This window comes from Aptenodytes forsteri, unplaced genomic scaffold, assembly GCF_000699145.1.
Source record: "Aptenodytes forsteri isolate BGI_AS27 unplaced genomic scaffold, ASM69914v1 Scaffold140, whole genome shotgun sequence".
Classification (NCBI taxonomy): Eukaryota; Metazoa; Chordata; class Aves; order Sphenisciformes; family Spheniscidae; genus Aptenodytes; species Aptenodytes forsteri.
In genome coordinates, this window is record NW_008794232.1 from 528,787 (window position 1) to 546,424 (window position 17,638).

General features: G+C 35.6%; 1 protein-coding gene across 1 annotated transcript in view; it reads left to right on the forward strand.

The window, feature by feature from the left end:
- KHDRBS3 (KH RNA binding domain containing, signal transduction associated 3) overlaps positions 1-17,371 on the forward strand; it is a 71,013-nt gene extending 53,642 nt beyond the window's left edge. Inside the window, exons 7-8 of the mRNA XM_019473779.1 lie at positions 13,531-13,589; positions 16,764-17,371. Coding sequence (XP_019329324.1) covers positions 13,531-13,589; positions 16,764-16,855 — 151 coding nt within the window. The 3' untranslated portion in view covers positions 16,856-17,371. The remainder of the gene's footprint in view (positions 1-13,530; positions 13,590-16,763) is intronic.
- Positions 17,372-17,638: the final 267 nt, after the last annotated feature.

Here is a 17,638-nt window from a genome sequence, read left to right on the forward strand (position 1 = left end):
GTAAATGTGAAAAAGCTTAGTGGAAAGTCCAAATGTTGTTATTGTTGAGAACTAACAGATTAATACCTTTGTGTCTGATACTTGGCTCCTACAGAGTCTTGTAAGCTATTGAAAGTTGATATAAATAATATGACTTAAGAAACCAGCAGTGTAGGACCTTCAAAATATGAGGCTCTGTAGGATGTTACATTTAGAGAGCAGCTGCTGGTAATGGATTTTTCGCAAAAAGAAAATTACCAAAATAGGCCTCAACTTTTATGTTGGTAATTCTGTTCTCTTTTACTGCTTCTAGTGTTGGTAAATGGGTTTATTGCACACAAACATTTGGACTTCATTACAAAGTCATTTGCCTGAGCCAAAACTAAACATTACTTGGATTCGATTTTTTCCATGTTAAGAACATTTTCACTAAGATTTTTTCCTTTGAACTAATTAGCAAAGAGCAAATCTCCCAAGAAATGAAATTGCTCTTGTAAAGGACTAATACATAAGAATACATATAATAACCTTAGATATATGTGCACATGTTTAGCCCAGTCTGGAAGGAGGTACTTCATAAAATGATTGCTCTGCTTTGTATTTTACCTGTAGTTTCACAATATGTACTGTTAGATTTTGTTGAATTCGTTATCTTCTGAATGATTACATCATCCCCCCCAATTTTATTAAGTGCTGCATGGTAAAAGAAAACAAGAGATGATTCACTTGTACGTTTCTCACGGGGTATTGACACTCATTTTCTGGCATATTTTCTGGCTTGGCAAAAAGATTTTTAGGATTGTATTGGCAGGCAAAAAGTAATAACTATAAACAGCCATCTGAGCTACCTAGAACAGCATTCCTATCTTTAATCTGAATATCAAATAGTAGCCCATATTGCAAAATGTCATTTTGTAACCACTAAGAGATACTTATCATATTTAGGTGCATTACAATGTCCTTACTGTGAAGGAAATTAGTGAAAAGTGTATTGTTTTCATAGCTTAGCCTCATATAATTCTTGATATTTTGCTCTCATAAAGCATGGAAAGAAAATACATTTGCGCATAGAGGGCATTCACATGTTTAAAATGCATCATTTAGTGACTAGCATGTGTAAATAACTTTTCTTATTTCCTTTTGTAAGTTGAAAGTAGTAATCTTAAAAAGTAATAGCATTTCTAGTATGTCTTCTGATATTAATTTCTCTAGAAGATTGTGCTACTAATGATATCGTGTATTAAAGAGGAAATTTGAGAAATAGCTAGTAAACTGAAAAGATGGGTTTGCTCATTAAATTATTTGCAGTAGTTTTTCAGTATATGAACCCTCTTCCTGCACCTCAAACCTGGTTAATGTTCACAAGTGTACACTGTGTGTACAATGTACATGTGTGATACAGTGGAGACAGTTGAAATACTCGTTTTTAAAGTTTTTGCTTGTTCTAGTGATTCCTCTGTTAAAGATGGAAATTCTCCAAATTTGACCATTCAGTACAACACAGCATGACTCTCCTTTATTGTTTTGAATTTTGATGTTTCTAGTGTATTTCCCAGAAATGGCCAAATCTGAGATGGACTAGGATGGGTGATATGTTCAGATATGAAGAATAGCATACTGTGTATTTCTGTGTGCATTGAGGTAGTTGAGACTTTGCATGCCTCTGCAAACAATTCTTCCTTTCTACAACTGAACTGCTTGCTGCTACCAGATCATGTGTTTAAAAGTTGAATGGCATTTTATTTGACATTGTGTGAGACCGTATCCTTGCTTGTACTTGGCAATCTGAAGCTTTAGTTAAAACCTGTCACAGCACTGATAGGGAGAGAAACATCAGAGTTTTCTCCAAGTTCTCATCTCTCTTAATGCCCTGTAATCCTATAAAAATAGTTTTTCTTTAAAATATTTTCTTACCCAGAGTTGTTTGTTCGTGCAACAAAGCCCCAAATAGTGCTTCAGGATTTCTCTTAACAGAATTATTTTTTATGGTCAAGAAGACTTAAATATGCCTTGGAGCTGTACTGAGCTTGACTAGATATCTTAACTGATTTTTAGAAGAGATGTGACTAAATTACACAGGTAGTTTTTGCAGAGGATTGTTAGATGATATTTTTACCAGTATAAACTGGGATGGTTAATCAACTGGGCTGTTCAGTATTTTATGAAAAACCAAAGTAATCTAAAATTAATTTGGCAAAATATTTCTCAGTTTCTGAAACTCAAAGACTAATAAATACTTAAAGCAGCCGAGACAGTTTTACCTTAATAGAGCATAATGAACGTTGTCAAAAGCTATGATCATTTATGGTTGATACTCAATGCCTAGCTAAGGAGAGCAGCAAGGCGAGGCTGAATGTTACTCTGTCATGCAGGGCAGATTTCATGGTATGCAGTCAGTAATTCCTTCATATAATTTCTCTATATACATATGTAGTAATTCAACATGTGCAGTTGTATACCAGAAACCTTTTTGGGACCTTATGGTAGAACGTGAGTTTACAAGTGTGAAACACCATGCTCATGTGATGGCTGGTGCTGATACTTTCTTATGTCAGATGCATGTAGGTTTGTCAGCTCCCCTCACCAGCACATATGCATGCTTACTTACACAGCCTAGCTGACTCTTAAAGGACTTCCCTGAATCTGTCCAGAACTGTAATCCATTACTTGGATTTATTGCAGAAAGTAGTGGGTGTTTTAATGGCCTGATGTTAATGCTAGATTTGCATTATTTTATATTATGCAATAATGCATAATTTTATTATGAAAACTCAGAGAAGAATATTGTGGAGGAAGCAGGAGCATTTAGTTGGGTCTTCATTTAAATTTGTAGATCAGTTTAAACATTTTTCAGCACGAAGAAAAATTGTTTACTTTAAATCTCTGAAATATGTTTCAAATTGAGCAAAAGCACTTTTGTCCCTTAGTGGCTCCATACATGATCTGCACAAGTGTTTGCGAAGACAATAATAGGGCAAAGGGAAATGGATGCTAATAAATCAACTGGCACTGTCAGTTCACTGTTTAATGTTCTCTAGAATACATAAGATTTATCACTGAGGAATTGTAGAATAATGGTAGTGTATGGAAACAAAGTCCACCAGGGAGATGTACTACATCATTCGGATTTAGCGCTGCCATCTGCTTAATAGCATTGAGATGACTACAGAGGTACTTATGATCAACCATTCATAGCAGTGACAGATGCTGCAGCGAGTTAACATGCCAGAGAATGAGGTTTGTTACTAAAATTCAGATTATGTGACAAGGTTGCCGAGAAAGGGGGCTGGGTTTGTTACCTCTCCAACAGCATTAAAGGTTTACTGTGCGCTTTTAAGTTTACTATCAAGAGAGGATGGCTAACACAGTTACTGTAATACAAAAAAATGTGGAGAACCCCATCTGTCTGCTTCATGGCACTCGGAAGCTTCAAATAACTTCTTTAGGCTTGTCTGCTAGTATTTAAAACTGGATACTTCTTTTCCTGGAAAAAAAAAACCACCTGCTTTTATCTAGCTTTATTGTTTTTTACCTACAACAGAGTGATCTCAGTCTGAACTATAAAAGGAATAGTTTGTACAACTATATGCCTGTGTCTGTTTAGGGGCAAGTCATTCATGTAGTAAAGTAGTCATTTTGTGTTTAATTAGAATTTATAATTTAAAAGCTGGCTTAGGTCTTCAGTCTTGGTGATCTCACCTTCACTCTGTTGCAGAAGAAATTAATCTAAACACTGACACAAAAGGGGAACTATTAGGACTTAAGGTAATTGCTGGAGTTGTCTAGAGTCTTCTGCAATGTTTTATAGTTTTGGCACTTATTAATGCTCTAGATTTCTCTCGGCAACAACCATTGTGCCATTGGCTTAAACATTGTGTTTCTCAGTTGCTCTTCTTGCATATCCAACAATAATTGCTGCCATGTCAAAGTATACCAAAATGTGGTACGTTCAAATACCTGGAAGTTACCTGTAAACCTTAGAGCCATCCAGTCAAGCTAATCTGAATTGAGAGAATGGGCAAATTCTCTTTAGCATACCCATGTTTATTCAGTGCTTCTAGTTCACTCTGTGTTTATTGGTTAATGTGTTGGGAAGTGAGAAGTACATGCTGCAACTTTATTTTAAATTATTTATCTAAAAGCATAAAAAGATAACTGCCCATGTGGCAATTCCTAAGCATGTTAAAACCCCAGCATTACGAATGCCATGCGGTGAGGCCTTATTCTTTACCATTCATTTCAACGGTGACTGATTCAAGACATAAAATGTCTTTAAAGTAGGGAAGACTATGCAAAAAGACCCCGTGGTTTAAAAGGTTTGAGGAAATTTGTGTTTCATAGCTTGTGGTAGTTACTTAAGAACTAAGTAACTGTATATTGGGTTGAAAAGAGGACTAAAAAAAACCACCTTGAAATCCGGCAGTGGCCGTTGTTCAACTGATGCCTAAATAATAGAACTAAATCGGTTTGCTAAAATCCTTCAAATCTCTAAATCCCTGATTTTGTCACTCCAGAGGCACCTTAGTTTTGAGAGAAGCTGGTTCCTAGTACATAGTTCCTGGCAAGACCCTCCCCATTTTCCACCAGGAGCTCAAATTTTCAGGTGTATTCTGAAACTGTGCTTAGTAGTCATAGAAAAGATGACGACATTGCTGTTTATAAGAGGAGGATTTTCATAAAGAGCAGAGTGTATGGATTTGAAATTGGCTTATGGAGGTGTTGCTATTGGTATTTGAAAGTTAATTGCTAACACTTTGTGATGCTCAGTGTTTTAAATTTACATTGTTAAGTTTGTCAGCAATCATGCATTTCCAGGGTGTATAAATATGCATTATATGCAAAACAGTGTCTGTTACTGTAGCTTTTCAAGATGTAATTCTCTGGATTTTAACGCTAGTAGCTGTTTGTATTTCATGCTCTGACTTATAAATCAAATCAATCCACAGCAGTTTGATTTCTGGGGATAGTGCAAATGGCTTGTAATTTTTGTAAACAATTTGCAATTGTTGTTGCTTATGAACACCTGGTATGTATGAGCTTGTTGGAGGTTATAATTCTGTGCAAATAAAGCCTCAAAAGCATTAGCATAAACAAGCTAATGTATCTTTTACATAGAATCCCTGCCACGTGGTTTCCTACCTAATTTTTACGCTGATATTGAAGAGATTATTTTCTGCAGCTTTTCAGATCTAGTTCTTCAGCTTTAGATCGTTTTCCTTTTTCGTTACCTGTTGAAATGCATCAAGATAAAATATTCAGAAGTGCTTCAATAGCACAGTTTTATTTGTGAGTCTAGCATACATGCTTGAATCTTTTTAATTGGTTTACGGAAATCTGGTCTGAAACCTCAGTAAACAGGAATAAGACTAAGGCAATTCAAGTGTAATGATGGAAAAAACTTATCTTTAAAGGAAAAATTAACCTTAACACAAGTATACCACATGCTGCACTCATAAAATTGGAAAAGTTTTTTAGAAGCCTCATCCTGTTGACATTAGGTTACTTCACTATTGAAGGAATGTTAGGATTACTTTTAATTTGTAGTAATTAGTAAAATGCTTTTTAGATACAAAAAATAATTTTGGTTTTCTTCGTGGCTTTGCTATTAAACTTAACTATGACTATATCTCAATGTTTAGAAAACAAGTGAAAATGCATTTAAAAATAAATTTAGAGACCTGTTAGAGAAAGCTTAGAGGTGTTATGTTAGTACAAAAAGTAGTAACATGAAATTTTAAATATTTGAGGAATCCAAAAAAGGAGTTATTTCATAAAATTAGATTATTCATTTTGTGTGATTGGTTTAATTTTACTTAGGTGATTGTACAGCATCTTAAACCAGGTGCTTGAATTACCACAATATAATTATGAGTATTTGGTAGGATTTGGGATTTTTTCCTTGACTGATTACACAGGTGAAACAAGAGAAATAGATAGGTCAAATAAGATCTTTTAGGAAGTCCTTAATAGAAAGAAAAAGTCATTAACTGTGAATATTTTTGAAATATTAAATGCTATATTGTAGTTATTAATGGTAACATGTGGAATTAGTCATAGTTTAAAAATACCTTAATTATATGAGGGCTTCAATTTACTTACAGTATGTTTTCAAAAAAAAAGAGGTACTTTAAGCTTGGGTGATGGAGGTAGCAAAGTGGAATGAGAGTATCCAGTTGCTAGGCCTTAGCAGGATACTGCAGCAGTGCTGCTAGATATATTGTCTTTGGAGACAGAACTTGGATAATCAGGCTTCCAAATCTTACCAATTGAAGTTGTTATTCTTTTAGAAAAAACTTTTCAAATGTCTTCCATAATAAACTTTCTACCAGTTTCGTTAAGAGATACCAGGATAAGGAAGAGAGACTACATAGTCTCTCTGTGACTAGAGAAAGGGCATCATAAATTCACACTTGCAGTAGACAGTGAAGAACATATAAAGGAAGATTTATTTTCCCCTGTGTGGGGTAGAGAAGGAACTTCACTGGAAACACACTCTCTTGGAAGCCAATGTCTATTAGTTGAATGAGAGAGGCATGAGAAATCAGGCTTCATCAGTTCAGAATGCATTTTTGTCACAGAACACATTTTTGTACATGAAGATTTGACACTATTTTGCTGGTTGATAGTCAACATACTATGTCTGCTTCCTAGCAGTAGTTGAAAATTGTGGCTTTTTCTCAGACTATCCTGTAGTATTTGGTTTGCTCTCAAGGGAAGAAAAATCTTGCATCTTTGTTTTGGTGAGGAAGTATCTATTTAATTGGGCAACTTTATATAAGGGAGGTGGTTGCAGGAAAACTTAAATTGGTCTTATTTGTTTCTCCTGCTTGTATTTTATTTTAGAATAAATACTGGGAGCTCTAAATTGTACTTCTAAGCACAATTTTGGCATAATTCAGTTGACAGATGATGAAAAATACAGCTTTAACTATCGAAATTTGAGGTTTATTGTGGTGGAATTGTCAGGTGCACTGTGCTTGGAACATACGTGTTGATAAAAGTAGTAGAGCCCACATAAGCCCAGCAAACAAGTCTTAGCAGTTAAGTGTATTGAATTATCTTCAACACAAGAGGAAGAGGTCTGCCTTATTGTACTTGGAGAGGCAAGGCTTGAACCCTGCCTGTGTAAGGGGCATTAGAGAAGCCCTGGGAAGATCTCGAACATGGTAATACATTGCTTTCAAGAGCTGTCAGATGCTTATGACTATGCAGCCCTGGAAACAGTTAAATATAATCTCTTTAACCAAATACATTCCTCGATGGTGCTTTTATTATTTTTGAATTATAATCATATGAAACTGGGATGGAATGATATTTTTTCTCTCATGCTTTTCAATTTCAACGGATGAGTAAGGGTATCAAATTTATAGGAAACTGATGAAGGTTGTACTATTCCTTCAATAAATTAGAAAGACAAGAAGGTATGATGTATATCTTACTGAGTAGCATTTCTAATGACAGAATGGTGACATACCGTCTGTGCAGTTTTTGTGGAGGATGATGTATTAGAGGCAGTGTTGTCTTGTACTTCAATCTGACAAGTAACATCATCTTGGATCTCTAACAATATCTTATGCAGGATTCAAGAGGAATAACCAAGAATTAGATGGAATAATGCCCACAGCTCTTTTCAGTATTGCCGTGGATAGTCTAAAGATTTTGACTGATACCTTTCAGAACTTCATTATTCTCTGCTGCTTCCACTGTCCTGAGTAGTCTTGTCTGTTTGGAGGGAAAGGGAAAAAACAGCATCCTTTTCCATGTTAATGTTCATGTCGGTTCACATCTGTTCTCCATTTAGCAGTTGGAACACATTTGGTACACACCAGGATGGTTTAAGACTTTCTGTTTAGTTTCCTCTGATAGCAGTCTAGTTCATTTCCCCCAAACTGCTTTGCAAACCAGACAGATGTGATGTGGGGATGGCTGGGGCTTGGTTCTAATTCACAGGCCAAACTAAAATGCTGATGTTCACGCAGCCTGAATTTTTAGGTTTTCTGCTCATGCTTTCTTGCTTGACGTAGTGAATTTTTGACATTTTATTTAGAATGTCTCATGTTTAGGAATGGATTGTTGCTGTATTCTATTCATAGTTTCAAGGTAAAGCTATAGGTCTGTGCTGCTGCTGTTCCTGAAAGGAAGCCTTGTTTGTGCTGTGTGCTTCAGTCACGTCTGCTACTTGCCATTTACCTTTTCCTGTTTTGAGAGATGGGACTATAGTGGATTTGGGGGGGGGGAGACTGAGTTCACAGGCAGCAATAACTGGACATTTCAGATGGTAAAACTGTTAGATTTGGGAAATGTGTAGAGCTCTGCTAGAAATATGTATAGACGTAGTTCTTCGCCTGGTAGGTAGCACCAGAATGCAGATGCCTCTGAGAGCATTTCACTGTTCTACAGAAGTGAAATTTATTACAATTTCTGCCATAAAAAGTAATTTCTAAATAGTGATAGCTAAGGGAATCCTTGAGGGGGCACTGCGGTCATCCTTTAGGATTATAGGAAATAGATTTGCTATTTGTATTATCCATATGAGAGTACAGTAGGTTATAATTTAAGGAAGATTGCATCTTTTTTCTGTATTTTATAAAGCTTTCACATACAGGTCTCGGTTGCTTTCTGAGATCATTATCTGTTTCACAGACATAAACTGAGATGCAGGGATGAGAGTACGTACCAAAGAAGCTTCTGCTAAGGAGTGGCAGAACTGGGCATTAAATAAAAATCTGTCTTCAAGACGCAAGAAAAGATGTGGATCTCGATATCCTGGTTCTATGCTATCCTGCTGTAAGCTGGGTTACAGAATACGGTGTAATAATGATCCACAGAAGCATTAAGAACAGATATTCAACTCAATGTTCAAGACAATTATGGAGATATGAGATGCTTCACTACAGTGATTGTTGCTTTGACAATAACATTTGGGGCACTCTTCTTCCTGTTTACTGTTGACAGATGCTTTTGATATAAGAAGTATGGAGATCTGGTAGGAATGATAAAAAGAGGCTTGTCCTTGTGGAAAAGTTCTGTTCAGATGTGATCATATCAGTCAGGATCTATCATGTAAGACCTCTTGCTAGAGAGCACCTCATTTGTTCTTTCTACTTTGCTGTTCTGTGTGACCTCTGTGTAGAAGGACAAAGGTGACACAAGTGGAGCTACTCTTAGCAGAAAAGGAACCCTTTGTGTTTCAAAGGGGTTTTTTGTCACTTTCTGAAACTGCCCTGGCTTCTGTCTAAAGGAATCAGTCCCGAAGTTACTTGTAATACCAATGTGCCAAAGAAAAAGCAGGAATCTTTTTTCCATTTTTCCCTAGTAAGCATTACTAGAAGCTGAACTTGTTGCAAAAGCTGTCTTTCATCACTGAAGAGGAAGACAGTTTCAGCTCGCTCAGTGCTTGAACCCAGTAACCAGGTTTGTCAGTGCTTAAGTCTGGGCTTTTCCAGTAAACTAGAAGCTTTCAATCAGAGACCTCTTACTCTCCCCTTAGCAATCAGCCTCCCTGCCATACTACTTTTGTTTCAAACACAGAAATGACATAATGCTGATTCTAAAAGATGCCTGTATCAAATCTAAAGAGCCATGACAATCGCATTCATTAATCACAATATATTGTGACTACCTTTATGGATTTTCTGGAAATACTACAGAACACTTGCACTGTGTGGTTGCCATGCCTGTTCGAGGATTGTCCCAAAAATAGCCTAATGACCTATTCTGATATATTCATGAGTGTTAAGTTGAAACTCTACCATTCTGTTGATATCTGTCCCAAGAGAATATTCCAGCATCTCTAGACAGAATAAACTAATAGTATAAAAGGTAAGAGTCCCTTAAGACTTAACCATCATGTCAAGAGCAGTTACTGCTATTTGTTTTTTTATAAAGATCTGTTCTGTAATGGTTCATCAAGATATTTTCAGAAACAAGCAGCTTAGCAGAAAAGCCTGAGAAATTCAGGTCGTATTACGCAAGACCTTTTGAAGGCTTATGTTGAATACCTCTAAATTAAAGTATCTTAAGACACTTCTCACAGCACAGTGGTTCTAGAAAAATGGCAGGAAGCTTCCAAGTTCTCTTGTTTTACTAGATAAAGCTCCTCTAAGGCTTTACTTAATTGGTGATGCATTGCTAAAATCTGCGCTTGCTGAGGTTGCTCTTTTCTATCTCAGGCTGTTTCTTGAACAGAGAAAACAGGCACTTCCCCCTGGCCTTGTTTAAACTACTTAAACCTCACTTCACACTTCCTCTAAGCATTGTAGGATTAATGCCCAGCCCTCAGCAATTAAAAGCAACATACTTAAGTTTATTGTTGTTCGCTAATCCTTCCACACCATTAGGTGATTCCAAGTTCTTATGTTGATGTGGAAAATCAAAGCGTTTTTTTTCTTTGCCATCTCAGTCTTCTCTCTTGTCAGCCTGAAGACATTGTGCTGGAATGGGAATACAAAAGTTAAATGAGTCGATATAAGCAAGGGCTCTATATGTACAAAAGATCTGGTTCACAGCTGATACTCAAATGTTGATTGCACTTGTACTGTTTACTTCATGGTTAGGAAAATGCTTGAAAACTTGCCTGACTATACTATGTAATGCAATATAAGCAAGCTCTATATGTACAAAAGATCTGGTTCACAGCTGATACTCAAATGTTGATTGCACTTGTACTGTTTACTTCATGGTTAGGAAAATGCTTGAAAACTTGCCTGACTATACTATGTAATGCAATTATCCATCTACAAAGCAGACATCACAGAATTTTCAGGTACTGCCCCCATCTGCTGCTAGGGAGAAACTACTTGCAGACAACCGGAGAAGTAAGGAAAAATTAATAAAAGAAAATTGAAGAAAATGGCCTCAAGAGGACATTTCACATCTTCAAACATACGAACTCAAAGCAGACTTGAGGTTTAGTCATTCCGGGTTAAAAAGGAAGGGAGCCATGGTATGTTTTTTACCTTGTTCTGAAAGGAGGGAGGCACATGATGTAAAAAAGAAAATGAACCTGTTTTGGTTTTGCTCTCCTTTCTATGAGAGGAAATGAAAGGAATAGGAAGAAAAGGGTTTCCCTTCCAGAATAAATCCATTAAAGGGAAATACAGAGTTTGAATAGTCTTCAGTCAGAATGCTAAGATGCCAGAGAACATATTTAAAAAAGTATAAATGTCAAGGATGCTTTTAAAACAAAAATTGACATCATACCTTCTGTCCAGAGGAAGAATTATTTAATACAGCTGTTTAATTCCTTACAATAGAATTGACCTCCACTATCTCAGTTAATGAGTTCAAATGTACAATTTACAAAGAAGTTTGATATTGCAGGTTCCTTTGACTAGGTTTCCTTTTAGCAGGTGATTGCTTTGAAGAAATTACAGTTCTGTAAGCTGTAACTTCATATACAATACTAGATTTTTCTGAAATTCCTCCCAAAAACCCTCAGATCTTGGTTTTGGCTGTAAACTCCATGGGCTATTCAGACTGTTAGAGGTAAAACAAAAAAAATAATCTTTTTAATGTTTTCTTTTTTACCCAGAACTTAACAGCCATCTGTATATACCCTTTTGTTTGGGACGTAGTCTTTAAATTGTCTTAATCTTAAATTTTGCATTTGTTTAACATGCAGTTGGATTGAGGGAGCATTGGCATTGTTCATAGAGCACAAATGAAAGTGCTCAGAGTAGAGAGTATTGAATTGCACTAGGCAACATTACTTCACATTATAACTTGTACTTTTTAGAAAGATTATTAATTTTGATGGGTCATGATATACTTTCAGTATAAGTAAAAGATTTTTCCTTTCTGATGTTTATTTGTTTTGCAATTTATATGCTGTGAAATGAGTCATTTTTTGTTTAATAGATATTTTAGGTCTATGAAATGAAACCCTGCAAAAGTCATTCTGACAGGATTGACAGATACGGGGATAGAGCTCAGCTGCTATAGGCTTCTAAACTTGACGACAGCCTTAAAATAAATAATCAAGTACTGTGTGGAAGGATAGTGGAATGCCAGTTTTAAGTTGGTTGTCAGAATAAAGACTTATCACTGGCTGCTGCAGGGCAAAATTATGTTATTTCTTATGCTCAAACTTTGCCCTTGTTATTCTGGGGTCCTCATCACACTGACTGACACATAGATAACATTTAGGTTGTATACAGATACTTTTTTGTGGGTCTCCATAGTGCATTCTGGTTAAGTTTTTGTTTAGGAAACCTTATACTAGCAATAGCAGATATTCATCCACACTTAGATATGTATTTGCACATACAAGAACTGTATTATTTCTGGCCTGGATTATTTTGTGGTAATTAAATTTTTTTAGGTAAAAAAAAAGCCAAAAAATACCCTAAAACACAAACAACCCAAACACAGTAAAGACTTTTGTCTTGTGTCGGTTTAGAAGTGATTGTGATGTGTTACTTCTTTTATATAAATGCTTTACCTGCTAATTCATGTTAAGGCTATAAATTGCCTTTTCTCTCTTTTTTTATTTTGTTAGCAATCAATCTAATGTTAGAAACATTTTGTCAATATTAGTAATTACTTGCTAGTGATCATATATTACAGTGATTTCCTTCTCACTCAGAAGGTAATGACTTGGTAGCATCAGTTTGTAGAGTATTTTCCAAGTATCGTCGGCCCTGGGTCTGGTTGTGGTTAGAAAGAAAAGGAAAGAAACCATTAGGAGTCTTGCTTTTGATGTTCTACAAACATGTCTAATAGACTTTTGTTCCATCAATTTGATAAAAGACTATACATAGCTATATTTATATGAAATATGAAAGCATAATGAAATAGTAGTATATAATAAGGCTTGTCCTTCAGTTTCCATTCAGTGGTCTTAATACAAATAGAAATGCCATTATGAAATGGAAGAGTGGTTTAGGCCATGGGTATGGTATTCATACATACTTTTGAATCTTAATGACTGCAGATTTCTGCTTTTAGCTTTGAAGTTCCTGTTTCTTCTCTGCCTATTAAAATGATAGCATTTGCATATGTGTACATTTATCTTGTTTTGAAGACACTGGAACCTGTACATGTATAGAAACTATATAACCCTCTGATCAGCAAGTTGCTTGTCCTTTATTGCATTTTTATCAGTGAATTTAAAAATGCAAAGACAAAATACTAGGCAACGGGAGGTAATGAAAAGAAGCTTGTAAGACAAAGGGATTGGGTTCAGTACCTACACCTTCTCCTCTTCTTTCATTGGGACTCATAAGATCTTCAACCTTCCCATCTAAGTATAATTATAAATATAAAATTCCCACATCCACATTTAACACTGTGGACCAGGGGCTCAGTGATGAAAAAAATCGTGAATGGAAGTAAATGGGGTTTATTTTCTCTTCTTATTAATGAACAAACAGGACCTAAGCTGTCATTGTGTCATGTGAATGCTTACCTTTCTTACCTTAGGGCATGTCTACATTCTTTCAAGCTTTCTTCTTTTCAAAGGTAGGATGTGTAATGATAAGCATTGCTTCTTAAAATGTAACTGCTTTGTTTCTTATTCTTTCTTCTTCCTACTTCCCTCCTCCCGTACAGTGGAGCAGATTACTATGACTATGGCCACGGACTAAGTGAAGAAACATACGACTCTTACGGTGAGTAGCTTTATGAGCTCAATGACTGCAGTAGTAGACTCTTGAAAAAACAATCAGAGAAGAATTTCCATAAGGCAAGCTTCAGTTCTGCAGTGAATAACAGCTGTTCAGGGATTCCGGCACTGTCACAGAGCTCCTCATGTGCTTATTGAGGAAAATACTGAAGGAGGTTTCTGTGGTCTGTTAGCTAACATAGTCATGTGAAACTAAAATCAAAGAAATAAAAAAATAAAATCGAAATCATGCTGCAAATACCCTTTTCATGTCACATTGAGAGATTTAAGGAAAAAAAAAATGGGGGTGTAGGACCTTTTTTCAGGAGCTGTTTGCAGCTGAAAGCAAATGCTTCTAGTGTGGCACAACTGGCATTGAAACTTGTACAAGGTAAGAATATGCTGAAGTTCTCAGCTGAATCAGGGCCTAATTGAGTGCATTTTAGACTCATATGGTCTTTTTGTATTAGTTCAATTTCATGCATCAGTCTTGTGAAATCAAGCAGGGAGTCATTATGTAAAGGTTATGAAAGTACTTTAGGTAGCTAATAGGCATGAGGGCAGTGGGTTACTCATATGGAGACAAAACAATGCGTAATGAAGCAAAAAACATATGCTAGTGGAAAGATCACTTTTTTTTAAGCTAGAAGTGTGTAGTGACAGGTTTAATTAAAGAAATCTGTTAAGGATTAGAAGCATAAAGCATGTTAAAAGGCACCTTTGCTTAAAGGATAAATTAAATCTCTGGCTAGAGATCAGAGAAATACAACCTAGATCACTCAAATCTCAAACGTTTGAGGATTGTTAGTAACTAGTGTAAAAGAGTTGTGATTCTGGGTAATGGATGCTTCAGTTATTTTAGTGTTCTACTTAAAATTTTCCATGGTGTATTTCTTGAACTCTATTTGGAAGTGCTTCCTGCTGAAAACTAAAATGACCTCAACTAAGTTGTTGTGATAAATGCACTTAATACAGAAGTTTCCTCAATGTTGTTTGCTTAAACTAATTATTTTGCTTAAGGGGAAAGGCAGTTCATCAAAAGAAGAGATCGCTTGAAATTCCTCTGTCCCCCAGCACTTCAAATTGGTCTTGATAGATATATAGCTTAAATCTTTATTTCAGCATTAAAATAAACTGTTTGCCATTATAAGCCTGATATTTCTAAGACTATTTCAGGAATGCAAAATTGATAGGGGGAAAAAAGGTATGAAACTGCTTAATGTAGATAGAGTTGACTGATGAGGGAAAATTGTGGATTGCAGTATTTACAGTTGAAAATACGGATTTTTCATTGCTTTTGCATTTAAAATTGGTTTTCTATTTATCAAAGCACAGCCACTCAGAATATTAAGTGATGTATTCACTGAAGTCGAGAGGAAAACTATAAATACCTTGAAGAATGATTATGGGTTACAGCCACTGAATTTTTTGCACATACAAATAAATAGTTATACACTTTATTTCTTAACTAGCTGACCTTCAAGTACATCCTTAAATGTATGTAAAGAACATTAGGTGCCTTGGACTAAAATTCATTGCACAGTGAGCAGATAGTTGCCTAGCGCTGGCCAGGAGGAAACAGTTTCCCAGAAGTACCTGAACTTTTCTTCCTCCAAGAAGCTCAGGTGCACCAAAATGAAAACTGGTAAAAAGTAAGGTGACTATTTACTGATTTGACCAATTGCTTGAAAAGAAGCAAGTATTCCCCTTAACCTGTAACCAAGACTGCTTTTTACATTTAAACAGTTCCTTGCAGCGGTGCTTAAAAGCTAGGATATTTTTAATTCTTACCACTCAGCCAGCTGCCTTTACTGTTAGGCTAAGGTTCTCTTCCTTGCTTAATATAAGCCTTGCTTTCTGTGAATTTAATTCTTTCAGCCTTACACCAAATTTGAACTTGTTCCTTTTACCTCCTAGGCAAATGTTCTGACCACCTAGGTATGATGTATAACCTAGGCTCTGCAGGCAACCACCTAAATTTTTAAAAATAAAGTAGCTAAGATGAGACTTCTATGGAGAGATTGTGAAATTGGACCCTTGACTTAAGGGATTCTTGTCACCTAACTTCAGATATCTACTGTCTGAGGAAGTGACCTTACCGTTCAAAGTACAGGGGTTCTTTTACTGTTGACTTTTATTTTTTTAATTGACTAGAAAGACGGATAAAGTGATGCCTACATTTTAGATTACCATACCTAGTAATTTGGACTCCACCCTTAGTTTCTGGATTGCATTGGGTTCACTTGGACACCTGTCTGCTTAGGGCAGGGCAATTCTCCAAAAGTAGATATGGAAGCACATATCAGGTGTGTTTGCTTTTTGGTGTGTTTTTTTGTTTTTTCCCCTCTTGGGGCAGTACTCTGATTTACTTACTTGATTAAAGTATACCTAAGTACTGTTTTATTATACTCTGCATTTGGTCCTGTGTCTTCTCTTTTGTTGTAAATGCATGGCGCAGTAGGTCTGATTCTCATTTATTAAGACAATACTTTGCTACTTTTCGTTAATATTTATTACCACTAAAATGTGGTAGGATTATGAAGCATTACATATAGCACAAGTTTTTCACAAACTTATCTTGTCAAAATTCAAACAAGCAATATTCCTTGCCCTTTTATTTTTTTTTATAATCTGCCTTCCTATTTCTTGTGTTTTAGAGGTAGTGTATGTTTATAGTGAAGTCGAATATTGCCCCTAGATTATTAGAAGCCACTGGTGTTTGTAGTGATACTTGAGGCTTTTCACTGTTGGATTGTGTATTTGAATTAAGTTTCTTTGCATCAGTACCAATTTAGGCTTATTTCTGAGGGTAGCTTATTTGCTTATACATCATTCATATCCTCCATTAATTTCTTCCTAGCATAATTATTTGTAGATCTGCTACTATAGCTGGCATTTCTGTGTATTTGCAACAAGCAGGTCCAGCTGAATGCCAGAGCCCTAAATACAGGCCATTAGCCTGTCACGCTCCCTGCTGTCATGTGCTGAAAAAGCATTGTGGGGTAGCTCATATAGATGTTTTGTACTCAGAGTTTTTTGGTTCAAGTGTTAGACTTCACTTTACACACCTTGGTTTCAGTAAATAAAATGTCACTATCTATTTCACAATTAAATAAGGAAAAAATAACTACAGCATCTGAGAACATTGGAAGGGTTCTAAATATATTTTCCCTTCTTGTAGGGCAAGAAGAATGGACCAACTCAAGACACAAGGCACCTTCTGCAAGGACAACAAAAGGAGTCTACAGAGACCAGCCATATGCCAGATACTGATTGTACTGTCTGATGTTGTGAAATATCCAATCTCCACCAGTCCTGTATACTGTTCAAAGTAATTTTTTCTATGAACAATCCCTTTTTATTAAATCAAAGCGCTTAAAAATCTGAATGGATGGACTGAACTTAAAATATTTTGTTGAAAGAACAACCTGGACATAAAGATATGTAAAACAAGGAACTTTGTTATTTCCAAACTGTATTTGAAAGAATAGGCAATCAAAAAAATAACCTTTGATTAACTAGTGTAAAACAAAAAATAGGTTTACTAAATATGTTAGTCCATTCTTTTAACATAAGCGTAACCTTTTATTTTAAAGGTTTTCAACAATTTAGTTTTTAGTTTTTATTTTCAGCCATTTGCTAGTTTTTCTCTTTGCAAACATGCGTAAAAAGGGAAGCAAATTACAAATGCAAATAATGTGGTATTTTGTAACTCAAGTCTTGAAATGTTCTGTAGTGTTAAGCAAAGTTTTACCCTTGCTTGATACTAAATAAACTTTTGAAAGAAAATCAGTGTGTGTGAGATTAATTTTATGCTTTATCTTATAATAAAACTTCATAAATAGTAGTAAACAGGGAGAAATACGTTTAACAGTGATCAGCATAAAAGGCTCATATTAAACATTGCGCAACTTCTTTAAAAAAAATGGTATAAACCTAAATGTATATATATATTCACAGTAGACATAAATGCTGTTTAAAGTATCCAAATGGTATGGATCTGCTTGAGTGCCACATTAAATCAAAATATTTTGTTAAAAATGGTTTAAAATAGCT